We start from the raw sequence: 11,933 nt of genomic DNA on the forward strand, positions 1-11,933 counted from the left end.
GGGAAAGGTAGGAGATGAATAGGCTACAAGCACGACGGTATCGGGTTGGCGCGATAGTGCATTCGTAGCTCTATTTTCCATTCCCTTCTTGTATTGGATTTCATAATCATACCCCAACAATTTTGTGACACATTACTGCTGTGCCGGAGTGTGTATGCGCTGTCCCATAAAGTATGGAAGGCTCCTTTGATCGGTTTGGATAATGAATTATCTATCGATCAAATAAGGCCTTCACTTTGTCATCGCATCTCATAAGTCCCAACATCTCTCTCTCATAAGTCGATAATTGCTGAGATTTTTGTGATAAAGCCTTGCTAAGATAGGCAATGGGATGTCCTTCTTGCATTAGTACAGCTCCTATGCCAATACCCGACGTATCACATTCAACAATGATTCTTTGGTGAGGTCCGGTAGCGCTAGAACGGGTGCCATTATCATTGCTGTTTTCAATTTTTCAAAGGCTAAAGTGCCTTCATCCGTCCATCTAAAAAAATCCTTCTTCAACAAAGAAGTGAGAGGAGCAGCGATCTTGCCATATCCGGCGATGAAGCGTCGATAATATCTGGTCAGCCCCAAAAATCCTCTCAATCCTGTGGTAGTAGTAGGAATAGGCCAAGCAGTCATACATGCAACTTTTTGAGGAACTGCTGCTACACCATCCTCTGAAATGATGTGGCCTAAATACTCCACCTTTGGTACTCCCCATAGGTACTTGGACTTCTTGATCTTCAATTGGTTTTGCTCTAACAAATTCAGCACGTCCTCCAAATACCGCCAATGCTCCAATTCAGTCCTTCTATACACCAAAATATCGTCAAAAAATATCAAGACATACCTTCGCAAGAGAGGCCGAAATATATCATTCATGAGGCCTTGAAAGGTAGCAGGAGCATTGGTGAGACCAAAAGGCATCACTTGGAATTTGTAATGCCCATCTGGAGTATGAAATGAAGTTTTATGCACATCCGCCGAGTGAACTCTAATTTGATGATACCCGGCCCTCAGGTCAAGCTTACTAAATATAGTCGCCCTTACAAGCTCGTTCAGCAATTCCTCGATAATTGGAATAGGATATCGATCCTTGAGGGTAATAGCGTTTAGTGTTTGATAGTCGATACAAAAACGCTATGTTCCGTCCTTTTTTTGCACCAAAAGCACGGGGGATAAGTATGAGCTATGACTTGGTTGTATGAGGCCTTGCTCTAACATCTTGGCTACTATCTTCGAGATAACTTTTTTTTGCACATATGGATACCGATATGGCCTCACGTTAGCCGATGTAGCCCCGGGTACAATCTCTATAAGATGGTCCGCCACTCTCCTCGGTGGTAACTCCTATGGCTCCTCAAGCAGTCCAGAAAAGTAATCTAATAAATTAGACAATTTAATTGTAGTACCTAAACTCGTTTGAGGCTCATCTACTACTGCTCCTAACTGAAGAAGATAGGCCAAATCAGACGCACCAAGCAACCCCACCATAGGCTGCATCATAGGAATCGACGAAGTCCGAACACCATCAAGCCGCACATCTTGTAGAAAGTTATGTGTACTCCCCGAATCAATGAGGATGCGCATACAATGCTTTCTAACAAGGCCATCTACTCGTAATGTCCTCAGCGTGGAAGTACCAGAATATGCATGCATCGATATTTCATCTTGGATATCTTCCTCCATGCCCTCCTCAATGGCCTCCTCATGGGTCTCCTCTGGACACTCTCCATCATCAACAACCTCATCATTCTCCTCAGGACCATCAATAAGCATCACACTCCCGATCGGTTTAGAACACTAATGACTGAGGGTGAAACGCTTATTACATCGAAAGCAAAGGCACTTCACCCTTTGCTTCTCCACCTAGGCAGGTGTGAGAGTTCGAACGGGGGGTCTAGTGCCTCCTCTAACATCTGAAGAAGGTCTTAAAGGTGGTCGAGGTCTAGTAGTCGCTGTTGTTTTTGAAACCGCAGAATTTCCAGCCGTCATTCTAGGTGCAAACTGCCCGTCTCGGTTGCCCCAATTGGTTTTCGCTGCCATCTTTAGAGCCCTATAATTTTTTTCCATCCTCACGGCTTTCTTAAAGGCTTCCTCAAGAGTAGTAGGATATAGAGCACGTACATCCTCTTGTATCTCATCTCGCAGACCTGAAATAAATGTACTCATCAATGTACGTTCGGGCCACGGTGGCTCACAACAACTACTAACTCTTTCAAACTTAGCTTGGTATTCCAATACGGTAGTCCTCTAAACCATCTTGCTTAATGTGGGAGTAAAATCTTCATATACCGTTGTCTCAAATCTACATGTAATCCTCCTACAAAAATTAGCCCATCTGATAAATCTACCACCACGAATTATCGATCTAACTAATGCAATGTCGTTTCTTAGAGGTGGAAGCTTGCCATCTGGACTTTTGCATCTTCCGCTGTACCTTGACAATCAAAATATTATTTAACTTGAAACACCCAATCTGTTGGATCACCGCCTTAAAATTTTCGAAAGTCCAAGCGTGCGGTTCTCCCCCGAATAGCGTTGTCAGGTTCGCGAAAGATCCTTATTTCAGGTCTAAACCTTTGTGCATGTTAATCACCCTCTCTATGCAATAATGTTTGGAACATGTCCCTTAGTTTATCCATATTCGAACCCATGGACGTTGGTTGACTCGGTCCTACCGTGGTCGCTCCAAAGGAATCGGCCTCTCGGTTAGGATCTTCTTGCATTGAGTCCTCCCTTGTCGGTGTGCTCTCCATAGGTCTCCTTGTTCATATCATCTTCTTTATTTCAATTATTAATGGAGGTCTGAGGTTCACCTTCTCTGATACCAAATGATAGGCTCTGATACCAATTGATAGGCTCTAATACCAATTGATAGGCTTTGATACCACCTGATAAGCTCTGATACCAAATTGATAGGCTCTTATACCAATTTGATATGATCTGGAACCAAAAGATCAGCTAGGGAATAATTCCTTAAGAACTAAATTTATTGCATGAAGCAGTCCGTGCAATCTTGAAAACATATTCATTAGATATTCTCCGGTAGTCAGAAAATTATGACACTAATTGGGTTGGATCCATAACTTCCTAATCTATAATTTTTGTATTTACGCCCTTCGCAGATTTGAACTGCAGTAGGGACAAAAATATGGAATAACGTGGGTGATGGTGGTGGTGACGGGTGGAGTGGATGTTAGGGTTATGGATGGGTATGGAGATGATGGTGGATTGTGGAAGTGATTAAGAGAAGTAGACGAAGGGAACGAAGTGGTTGAGATCCCAAAGAAGAGGGGTGACTCGACAGATGAGGAAGATTAGAAGCGAGGAGAAACCTTGCCAATAGTAGAGGTGGAAGGAGGGAGGAGTCTAGAGAGAAGATAGAAGGCAAGAAATCAAGAATCCAATAGCATTATGAAGTTGGTTGCCATCCACATATTTATAGAGGCTAGCCAACAAGTCCTAAAATAATATAAAATCCTAATTCTAAAGGATTCTCGTCGATCGCACCCGATCGCGTTCGAACACACTCAAAAAGCCTCTTCTCTAGATATGCGAACGTGACATAAGCGTTCACAAGGCGTTCGAATGTGAGCGTTCACAAGGTGTTCACAAACGCGGGCGTTCACAAAGTGTTTACAATGCGTTTACAAGTGTTCACAAGCGTTCGAACGCGACCTATAGGAATTTTATTTTAATGAAGATAAACATCTAATGCAATAAGAAAAGATCCTAACTAAGTGTATCAAATCCATAGAAATGTCTTTCCAAACACGATTCGATATAAGTAAAGGCTGAAGTAATCTTGTCGGTTTCAATGTGGTTGCCTTAGCTCTTTGATAGACTTCGCAAGCATAGAAAAAACTCCTCACATCCCGCCTCAACCTTGGCCACGTGCAACTCTGTGATATCCTCTTATAAGTCCTCAAGACACCCTCATGACCAGCCTTTGGAGTTTGGTAGAAGTGCTCCAACAATTTCTGTCACAACCCGTCATTTGTGGGCACCCGAATACATCCGCGGTCCAGCAACAAACCTCCTCGATTCTCCAACTCTGGATGATGCTCCAAATCATTCATCATCTTCTGTTACAATTTCAAAACATTTGGGTCAGATGTATATGCATACCTCAGTTCATCAAGAACAAGAAAAGCGGGAGAAGAATAGGTTGCAAGCTCAACGGTATTGGGTTGGCGTGATAATGCATCCACCGCTCTATTTTCCGTTCATTTCTTATATTGAATTTCATAATCATACCCCAGCAATTTTGTGACCCATCTCTGCTGTGCCAGAGTGTGTATACGCTATCCCATAAAGTATAGAAGGCTCCTTTGTTCGGTTCGGATAATGAATCGCCTACCGATCAAATAAGGCCTCCACTTTGTCACCGCTTGCAGAATTGCCAACATCTCTCTCTTGTATGTCGATAATTGCTGATATTTTTATGATAAAGTTTTGCTAAGAAAGGCAATGGGTCATCCTCCTTGCATTAGTACAGCTCCTATGACAACTCCCAAAGCATCACATTCCACAACGAACTCTTTTGGTAAAGTTCAGTAGCGCTAAAATAGGCATCATTATCTTTACTGTTTTTAGTTTTTCAAAGGCTGTAGTGGCTTCATTCGTTCATCTAGAAGAGTCCTTCTTCAACAAAGAAGTAAAAGGAGCAGCGATCTTGCCATATCTGGTCAGCCCCAAAAATCCTCGCAATCCTGTGATGGTAGTAGGAATAGGCCAAGCTGTCATGCGTGCTACCTTTTAAGGATCTGCTACTACACATTTCGCTGAAATGATGTGGCCTAAATACTCCACTTGTTGTACTCCCCACAGGCACTTGGACTTCTTATTCTTCAGTTAGTTTTGCTTTAACAAATTCAGCACATCCTTCAAATACCGCCAATGCTCCAATTCAGTCCTACTATACACCAAAATGTCGTCAAAGAATACCAAAACGTACTTTCGCAATAGAGGCTGAAATATATCATTCATGAGGCCTTGAAAAAGTAGCTGGAGCATTGGTGAGACTGAAAGGCATCACCCGAAACTCGTAATGCCCGTCCGGAGTCCAAAATACAGTCTTGTGCACATCCACCGGGTGAACTCTAATTTGATGATATCCGGCCCTCAAGTCAAGCTTGCTGAATATAGTCACCCTTACAAGCTCATCCAACAGCTCCTCTATAATCGGAATGGGGTATCGGTCCTTGACAGTAATAGCGTTTAGTGCCCGATAGTTGACACAAAAATGCCATGTCCCGTCCTTCTTTCAAACCAATAGCACGGGCGACGAGTAAGAGCTTCGACTTGGTTGAATGAGGCCTTGCTCCAACATCTTGGCTACCATCTTGGAGATAACTTCTTTTTGCACATGTTGATACCGATATGGCCTCACATTCGCCAGTACAGCCCCGGGCACAATCTCTATGAGATGGTCTACCGTTCTCTTTGGTGGCAATTCCTTTAGTTTCTCAAATAGTCTAATAAATTTGTCTAATAAATTAGACAACTTAATGGTAGTATCTGGACTCATTTGAGGCTCGTCTTCTACTGGTCCTAATTGAAGAAGATAGGTCAAATCACTCATACATGATAGCCTCATCATCGGTTGTATCACAGGAATTGGCGAAGATCGAACGCCATCATGCCGTACATCTTTGTTTCCTTGCTTAAATTTCATCCACGTGCTTCGGAAATCAAAAGTGATGTGTCCAAGCTTTGTAACCACTGAGTGCCAAGGACAATTTCCGCACCTCGCAACGCCAATGGATACAAGTTTATAATGATGTCGTGTCTTTGCACCCGAATACCGACTCGGCAACACAAGCTCTTCGCCTTAAGCTTCGTGCCATCTCCAATAGCCACGTCAAACCCCATGATCGATTTAGCATCTAAATCCAATTTCCTCACTAACCTCTCATTTAGAAAGTTGTGTGTACGCCGGGAAACGAGAGAAGCGGCAACGTCGGGGAACGAGAGAACGAGAGAAAGGAAGACGAAAGAGACAAGGTAGAATTCAATTCATTCAATAATGACTCCATGGTTACCATCCACACCTTTAGAGGCCAACCAAACAATTCAAAAATGACAATTATTAATCCTAAAACAGTAGATTTTCACCGATCGGGTTCGAACGCACATTTTGTATTCTCTGTATTTGCGAACCTGATGCAGGTGTTCACAAGCGTGTTCGAACGCACTCTATCCACGTTTGAATGCGGCGTTCGAATGCGCCCGATTGCGTTCGAACGCACATTTGATGTTATCTATTTTTGTGAACCTGATACAGACGTTCACAAGCATGTTCAAACGCACTCTATCCGCGTTTGAACGCAAATACAGAAAACTTATTTTTCTATAAGATAAATTCTAAAATAAGAATAAAAGATACCCGTAAAGTGTATCCATAAACGTCCTCGATAAAGTTCGAATCGTATCAGTTAGTCTAGATTTTTCTAGGCTTACATTAGACACAACAAAACACACTATTATCATTGTAGTGGTCAAACGCTACCGTGGCTTATTTTGTGCCACGCCATAAAACTTTAAATGGTTCTCATGTAGCAGATATTTACTTCTGGGAAATTACAAAACTTGATGACATTCCCAAGACAATTATCTCAGATTGAGGTCCTTTTTGGCACATGCTTTGGAGAAAGCTTGGTACCCAACCTCAGTTTAGTTCCTCACATCACCCGCAAATGCATGGGCAAATGGAAATTGTCAATTATAGTTTAGGAAATCTTTTACGAAGTTTAGTAGGTAAAAATATTCACCAAGAAGATCTTTCTTTGCCTCAAGTGAAGTTTGCATACAATTGATCTTCAAGCCAAACAACCGGTGCATATCCACTCCAAGTAGACTATGAGTGAAATCCAATCGATCCGTTAGACTTGGCTCTTCTACCCACTTCTCATTCTAATAATGTCGAGGCTGACAAGCAAACCAAACACATCGTTAGGATGCATGAGCAAGTATGCCTGCATCATTAAACATAATGAGAATAATTAATAAGTTGCTAACAAATATCAGAAAGTGACAACATTCATGACCTCTACTATTTATATGACTAGGGTCATAGTGGGTTGGATCTAATTCCCTATATTAGCTTTATATCTACTTTAGCTCAAAATTAAAAGTAATAAGCAAAATAAAATAACTAGACTCAACTCAACCTAACCAACTAGACTCTCTGATCACAACATTGTATTGGTAATGTAAATATTTTAATATTTCATAATTTGAAAGAGAATAAACTCCCAAGATACTACGTAATGACACCAATATTCCAAATTTCTTCCAAATCTCGAATATATAATAGCATAAAATTCTTTGTCACTAAACAAAATAAGTAAAGTAGTACTTGCGGGAGATGATTAATTTTTCACTAAACAAAATATGTTTACCTTCCTGCTAAGAACTACATCTTTATGGCAACATTTGATGCATCACACTCCAATTCAAAGATTTTTGTGAAGTTCAGTGGTACAAGAAGTGGAGAGTCTATCATCGTTTGCTTGAGAAGTTCAAAACTCTTTTAAGGGCAACGATAGTGCTAAACCCCTTGATGAAATATTGGTAGAAAGAAAGCAAGACTATGAAAATAAGCTGTAGTAGGAACTAGCCATGTAGAGATAGTTTTTAATCTTTGTAGGGTCCATCTTGATGCAACATAAACCATAAACCAATCACCCCCCCCCCTCTCCCCCAAAAAAAATCATATAGATGCTTCATAGGTTTTTCAGTGTTAGTGATATAAATCATGAAAAAACCCTTAGACACACGTATGTATCTAAACACTAGGCAATAATATCGCTCGTTTGCTTAAGTAAAAGTCCGAAGAAATATTAAGAACGAAAGCAGAGATGAACGCCAAGATTTTAACGTGGAAAAACCCAAAACGAGAAAAAAACCACGAATCCAAACTCGGATCAAAGCCAATCACTATGATAGTAGCAGTTACAAGACTGATTCACAAAACAACCCATCGATCCAAACGACTTTGTTCCTTTCAGTCTTGATCGCTAGAACCCACGATTCACTGCTTCTTGTGATTGAAGTCCAATCTCAGTAGCCCTCGAGATTGATCTTTCGTCTAGATAGCCCTTAAGATTAAAGATTAAATTCTTGTAGATGAGTAGAACCTTGTTCGTTGAAGAACCGATGTAGCCTCAAGAAGTCTCCTTCAATAAACTTCTTCAACTGCCCTAGAGATAGGGCATCACAATCCTTATATATAATCTCCAAGATAGAGCCAAATCCAAGTCTTATCCGTACTCACGAAAATCCAATAAATTGTAAACTTCATAGGTGCGTTCGAACGCGGCCCGGGTGCGTTCGAATGCAGCCCGGGTGCGTTCGAACGGTCTGACTTAATCTCAGGTGCGTTCAAACAGGCCCAAGTGCGTTCGAACGCAACAGCTTGAATTCTTCAGATTGTATTCGAATGCGTTTGTGAACGCAGCTCTCGGTCTGTGTGAACTCAACGGCTTTTCTCCAATAAACTTGCAATTCTTCAAACCAAAAATATTCTAGACTTGTGTAAAGCTCATATACATAAAAAAATACACTTAGAATATTTTGTACATAATTGCCAACAAATAAAAACCTAACAAATCAAAATATCAAAAGGTTTAAGAACATAATTCATGTGCCTCCTAAATGTAATAGAAGCATTATAGAATCCAAAGGGCATCACTATTCATTCAAACAAGCCATCCCTTCTTTTGAATGTCATCTTCCATTTCTCATCCGAATTAATCATGAATTTTGTATGGTGTTATACTTATGTAATTGGAAAATTATGTTTCAAAACATATTTTTTATTTATGTAATGTGTATAAACTTTATATGTGAGTATATGCACAAGTTATAACAAATGATTTATTTTGAAATCGAAGTATTCCAAACGATTTTAAAATTGTAATTGACGTGCTCAACTAATGCCATATTGGTTGGTAATATCACTCTATATTCAACTATTCACTATGTTGTTCGAACGCACTCTAGCTATCATTCAAATTTATAATGTTACAAACTAGGTTTGGAAGGATTTGAATGTAATAAAACTATGATATTTTTGTGGGTTATAGAGACATAAAAGGACATTTGAACTTAGCTTAGATGTTGTTCAAAGTTATAGAGATAGTTTTGTAGATTTAAGTCAGGACATTCAAAGTGTATTTATAAGGGATTGTTAATCTTCGTAGAATCTATGATTTTGTACAATCTATTTGGAGATCTATTTAACATATCTTAAGAGGTACCTTATCTCTAAGAGAATCCATGGTGAATCTTTGAAGAAATATTCTACCTTATCTCTAACAGGCATACAAAAAGATTATAATTTAATCCTAAGAAAATCATCCATCATATCTTCGGATCATCTTTTGAAGGCCACTGGAGATTATTTTTCAGCTTTAGATGAAACATGCTGAATCACTTTTAACTCAATGTATTTATATTAAATATGAAAGAACTATGTCCGGAGGGAAAGAGAAATTTTATTGTAGAAAGACACTTCTGCCTCTTTTACATCTTATATTAACGAAGATAGGAGCAATAGAAAATTTTTGGTACTTTAGGGATTTATATGTACTAAAAAAAGTTTAAAGAATAGATGTAAAATTATGCAATAGTTAAGAGATCTAAGTGGAATTATCAACTATAGAAAGAAAAAGAGCTTGATCACACACGAATGGCTGTTAAGTAATTAAAATAAGATTGAATAAGCTAATGCATGCATGAACAAACTAAAACGGGAACTCTAAAGAAGTTCAAATTGCTTATTCAAAAAAAACAAATACAGAAATGAATTAAGAAATGACCAATGAGGTGCAAGCCGAAAACACTTGCTTATTATTTAATTTGCTTCTATATCTGCCTTTCTAATCTAGTTTGGAAATCCGCAATCTCGTCGGATCTCTCCGTTAGCTGCAGTCTTCACCCCAATCCTCCCAAGCTTAGTCATGGCGGTCACAAATGCGTTGAAGAACGCTTGCTGGTTTGCGGCGAACAAGTTGACAGTGTTGCGAGATCGGGGATCAGTATACAAGACTTGATCAGAGCCAAGCAACCCCATACCTCGCTGGAGATTCTGGAAGTAAGCATTGTCAAACCTAGACGGAGTACTTTGATCCAAAAAGGCGAATGCAGCAGGGTTGAAAAATCTTGGGCATGTTCGTTGCAGCTGGAAGAGAAATCCTGGGTTGAGGGATGGGTCTGATGGTCTGTTAGGTGCGTAATTGTAGAGCCGATTAATAAAACTAGGACAACCAGCAGCACCGATGGTATGAGCCCCTGATGGTACATACATGCATCAATATATTAGAGTTCTTGTTAATCAATGTAAAATCTAATTAAATTTCCATTATAACTACGTATACTTGAATCTTAATTCTCCTAAAATACAATATAATTGAAAAATTAAATTATCTTGATTCATATGATCATGAATTAATTAATTTACCAGATAGAGCAATCATGTCAATTTGGGATAGCCCTACGGCACCAAACATGGCATTAAGCTGATCCAAGTTTGCGGTCGGAAGTGGCAGGTGGACGCTGGATGTCCTGGATATCCTGCCATCATACCTTCCAAGCTCCACCTGGTAGGATGGTCCTCCGCTCTGCATGAGGTGAGGATCGTTGGTAAACGATCGAAGGAGACAAAGAAAAAATAAAAAAGATAATCTTAACTAGTAGGTACTATTTATTAATTTGTTGTTTGGGTCTATATATATATATATATATATATATATATATATATATATATATATATATATATTATTATTATTATTATTATTATTATTATTATTATTATTATTATTATTATTATTACCAGGACAACAGCATCTCTAGCTGCTATAACAATTATGTCGGCACAAGACACCTTGTTCCTGCACCGGGGATTACTGTCCAAAGCTGCCTTAGCTTTCAAAATTACGTCAAACCCATCTGGCTTCAATGTCATATCTTCTGGGCTTCGCCACTCGTCATCGCCATTTGGTGAGATAATCATCACGGATGCGTCGCAGCCCTGCAGGTACGTAATTGTCATGTTATATGTGTGTGTGTGTGTGTGTATATATATATATATATATATATATATATATATTATCAGCTATCTAGCATAGAAAAATTAAATAAAAGCCAAATAATGTTTTAAAAAAAATAAGGATATATAATTTTAAGCGAAATTAACCGCACGTACCCTGACCAAGCAATCATGGAATATGAGTCTAAGGGCGGCCGGTGCAGCTATCGGAGTCTGCTGCATCTTCTGGATGACGACCCCACGCACAATGGACTCCACATTGGGACAGATGTTGGCGTAGTAGTTCGGCCTCAGCTGTGCAGTAGCTGTGGGTGGTGAGATAATGAAAGAAAGAAGAAAGAATGACAGAAGGACATGGAAGTTCTCCATATATAAGCTAGATAGGTAGTTAGCTAGCTTTTCTTGATGCTATGCCTAGCTTTGCTCTTCTAACTGCTTTAGTTAGCTGTGGTCGACGTACCAAACTGAGCGGTGTTTATATAGAGCTGTCAAGAGCTTTTACTTATGGAGATAATCATCGGCGTGTGTTCCATTAATGCCAATATTAATTTTTTAAACTTGTTGAGAATTGCTGGTCAGAGTACGAGACAGATTAGTTGCCATGAATATGATCCCTATCGAAACGCCAATTAAAAACTTAATCCATCACGATTGGAATTTGTGGTCGGTTGGGCTTTTGTCAACGAATTAGTTCCATGGTATGAACAATTTGATAGGGTCTTAGATTTAGAAACAACGTACGGAATAGGTTGTTTTTACGATTAGTGCCTGACAAGAAATATAAGAAACTGCAGATAAAGATCGTATCAAAAATCCATCGTGGTTTACGACATAGTAGAGAGCTCGATCTTGGAGCTTTAATGTGAATTGAAGGCATAAAATAGGATGGGAT

At 39.5% G+C, this 11,933-nt stretch overlaps 1 protein-coding gene across 1 annotated transcript; it reads right to left on the minus strand.

The window, feature by feature from the left end:
- Positions 1 to 9,750: 9,750 nt before the first annotated feature.
- Positions 9,751 to 11,452, minus strand: LOC140779038 (peroxidase 45-like). Its single transcript, XM_073123981.1, has 4 exons — positions 11,198 to 11,452; positions 10,826 to 11,023; positions 10,454 to 10,613; positions 9,751 to 10,284 (listed from the first exon to the last, which is right to left on the minus strand). The coding sequence occupies exons 1-4, from the start codon at positions 11,408 to 11,410 to the stop codon at positions 9,878 to 9,880; spliced, it is 978 nt and encodes a 325-aa protein (XP_072980082.1). The 5' UTR covers positions 11,411 to 11,452; the 3' UTR covers positions 9,751 to 9,877.
- Positions 11,453 to 11,933: the final 481 nt, after the last annotated feature.

The sequence above is a fragment of the Typha angustifolia genome, chromosome 15 (genome assembly GCF_048772165.1).
Source record: "Typha angustifolia cultivar Huaian chromosome 15, ASM4877216v1, whole genome shotgun sequence".
In the NCBI taxonomy this organism is placed as follows: Eukaryota; Viridiplantae; Streptophyta; class Magnoliopsida; order Poales; family Typhaceae; genus Typha; species Typha angustifolia.

What these genes read in the sequence shown, in the direction of transcription:
- LOC140779038 (XM_073123981.1), bottom strand. Translation starts at nt 11,410, where the DNA reads ATGGAGAACTTCCATGTCCTTCTGTCATTCTTTCTTCTTTCTTTCATT. An exon ending in CTAGAGATGCTGTTGTCCTG is followed by an intron (nt 10,614 to 10,825) that starts GTAATAATAATA and finishes CACCTCATGCAG; the next exon opens with AGCGGAGGACCATCCTACCA. An exon ending in TGACATGATTGCTCTATCTG is followed by an intron (nt 10,285 to 10,453) that starts GTAAATTAATTA and finishes ATGTACCATCAG; the next exon opens with GGGCTCATACCATCGGTGCT.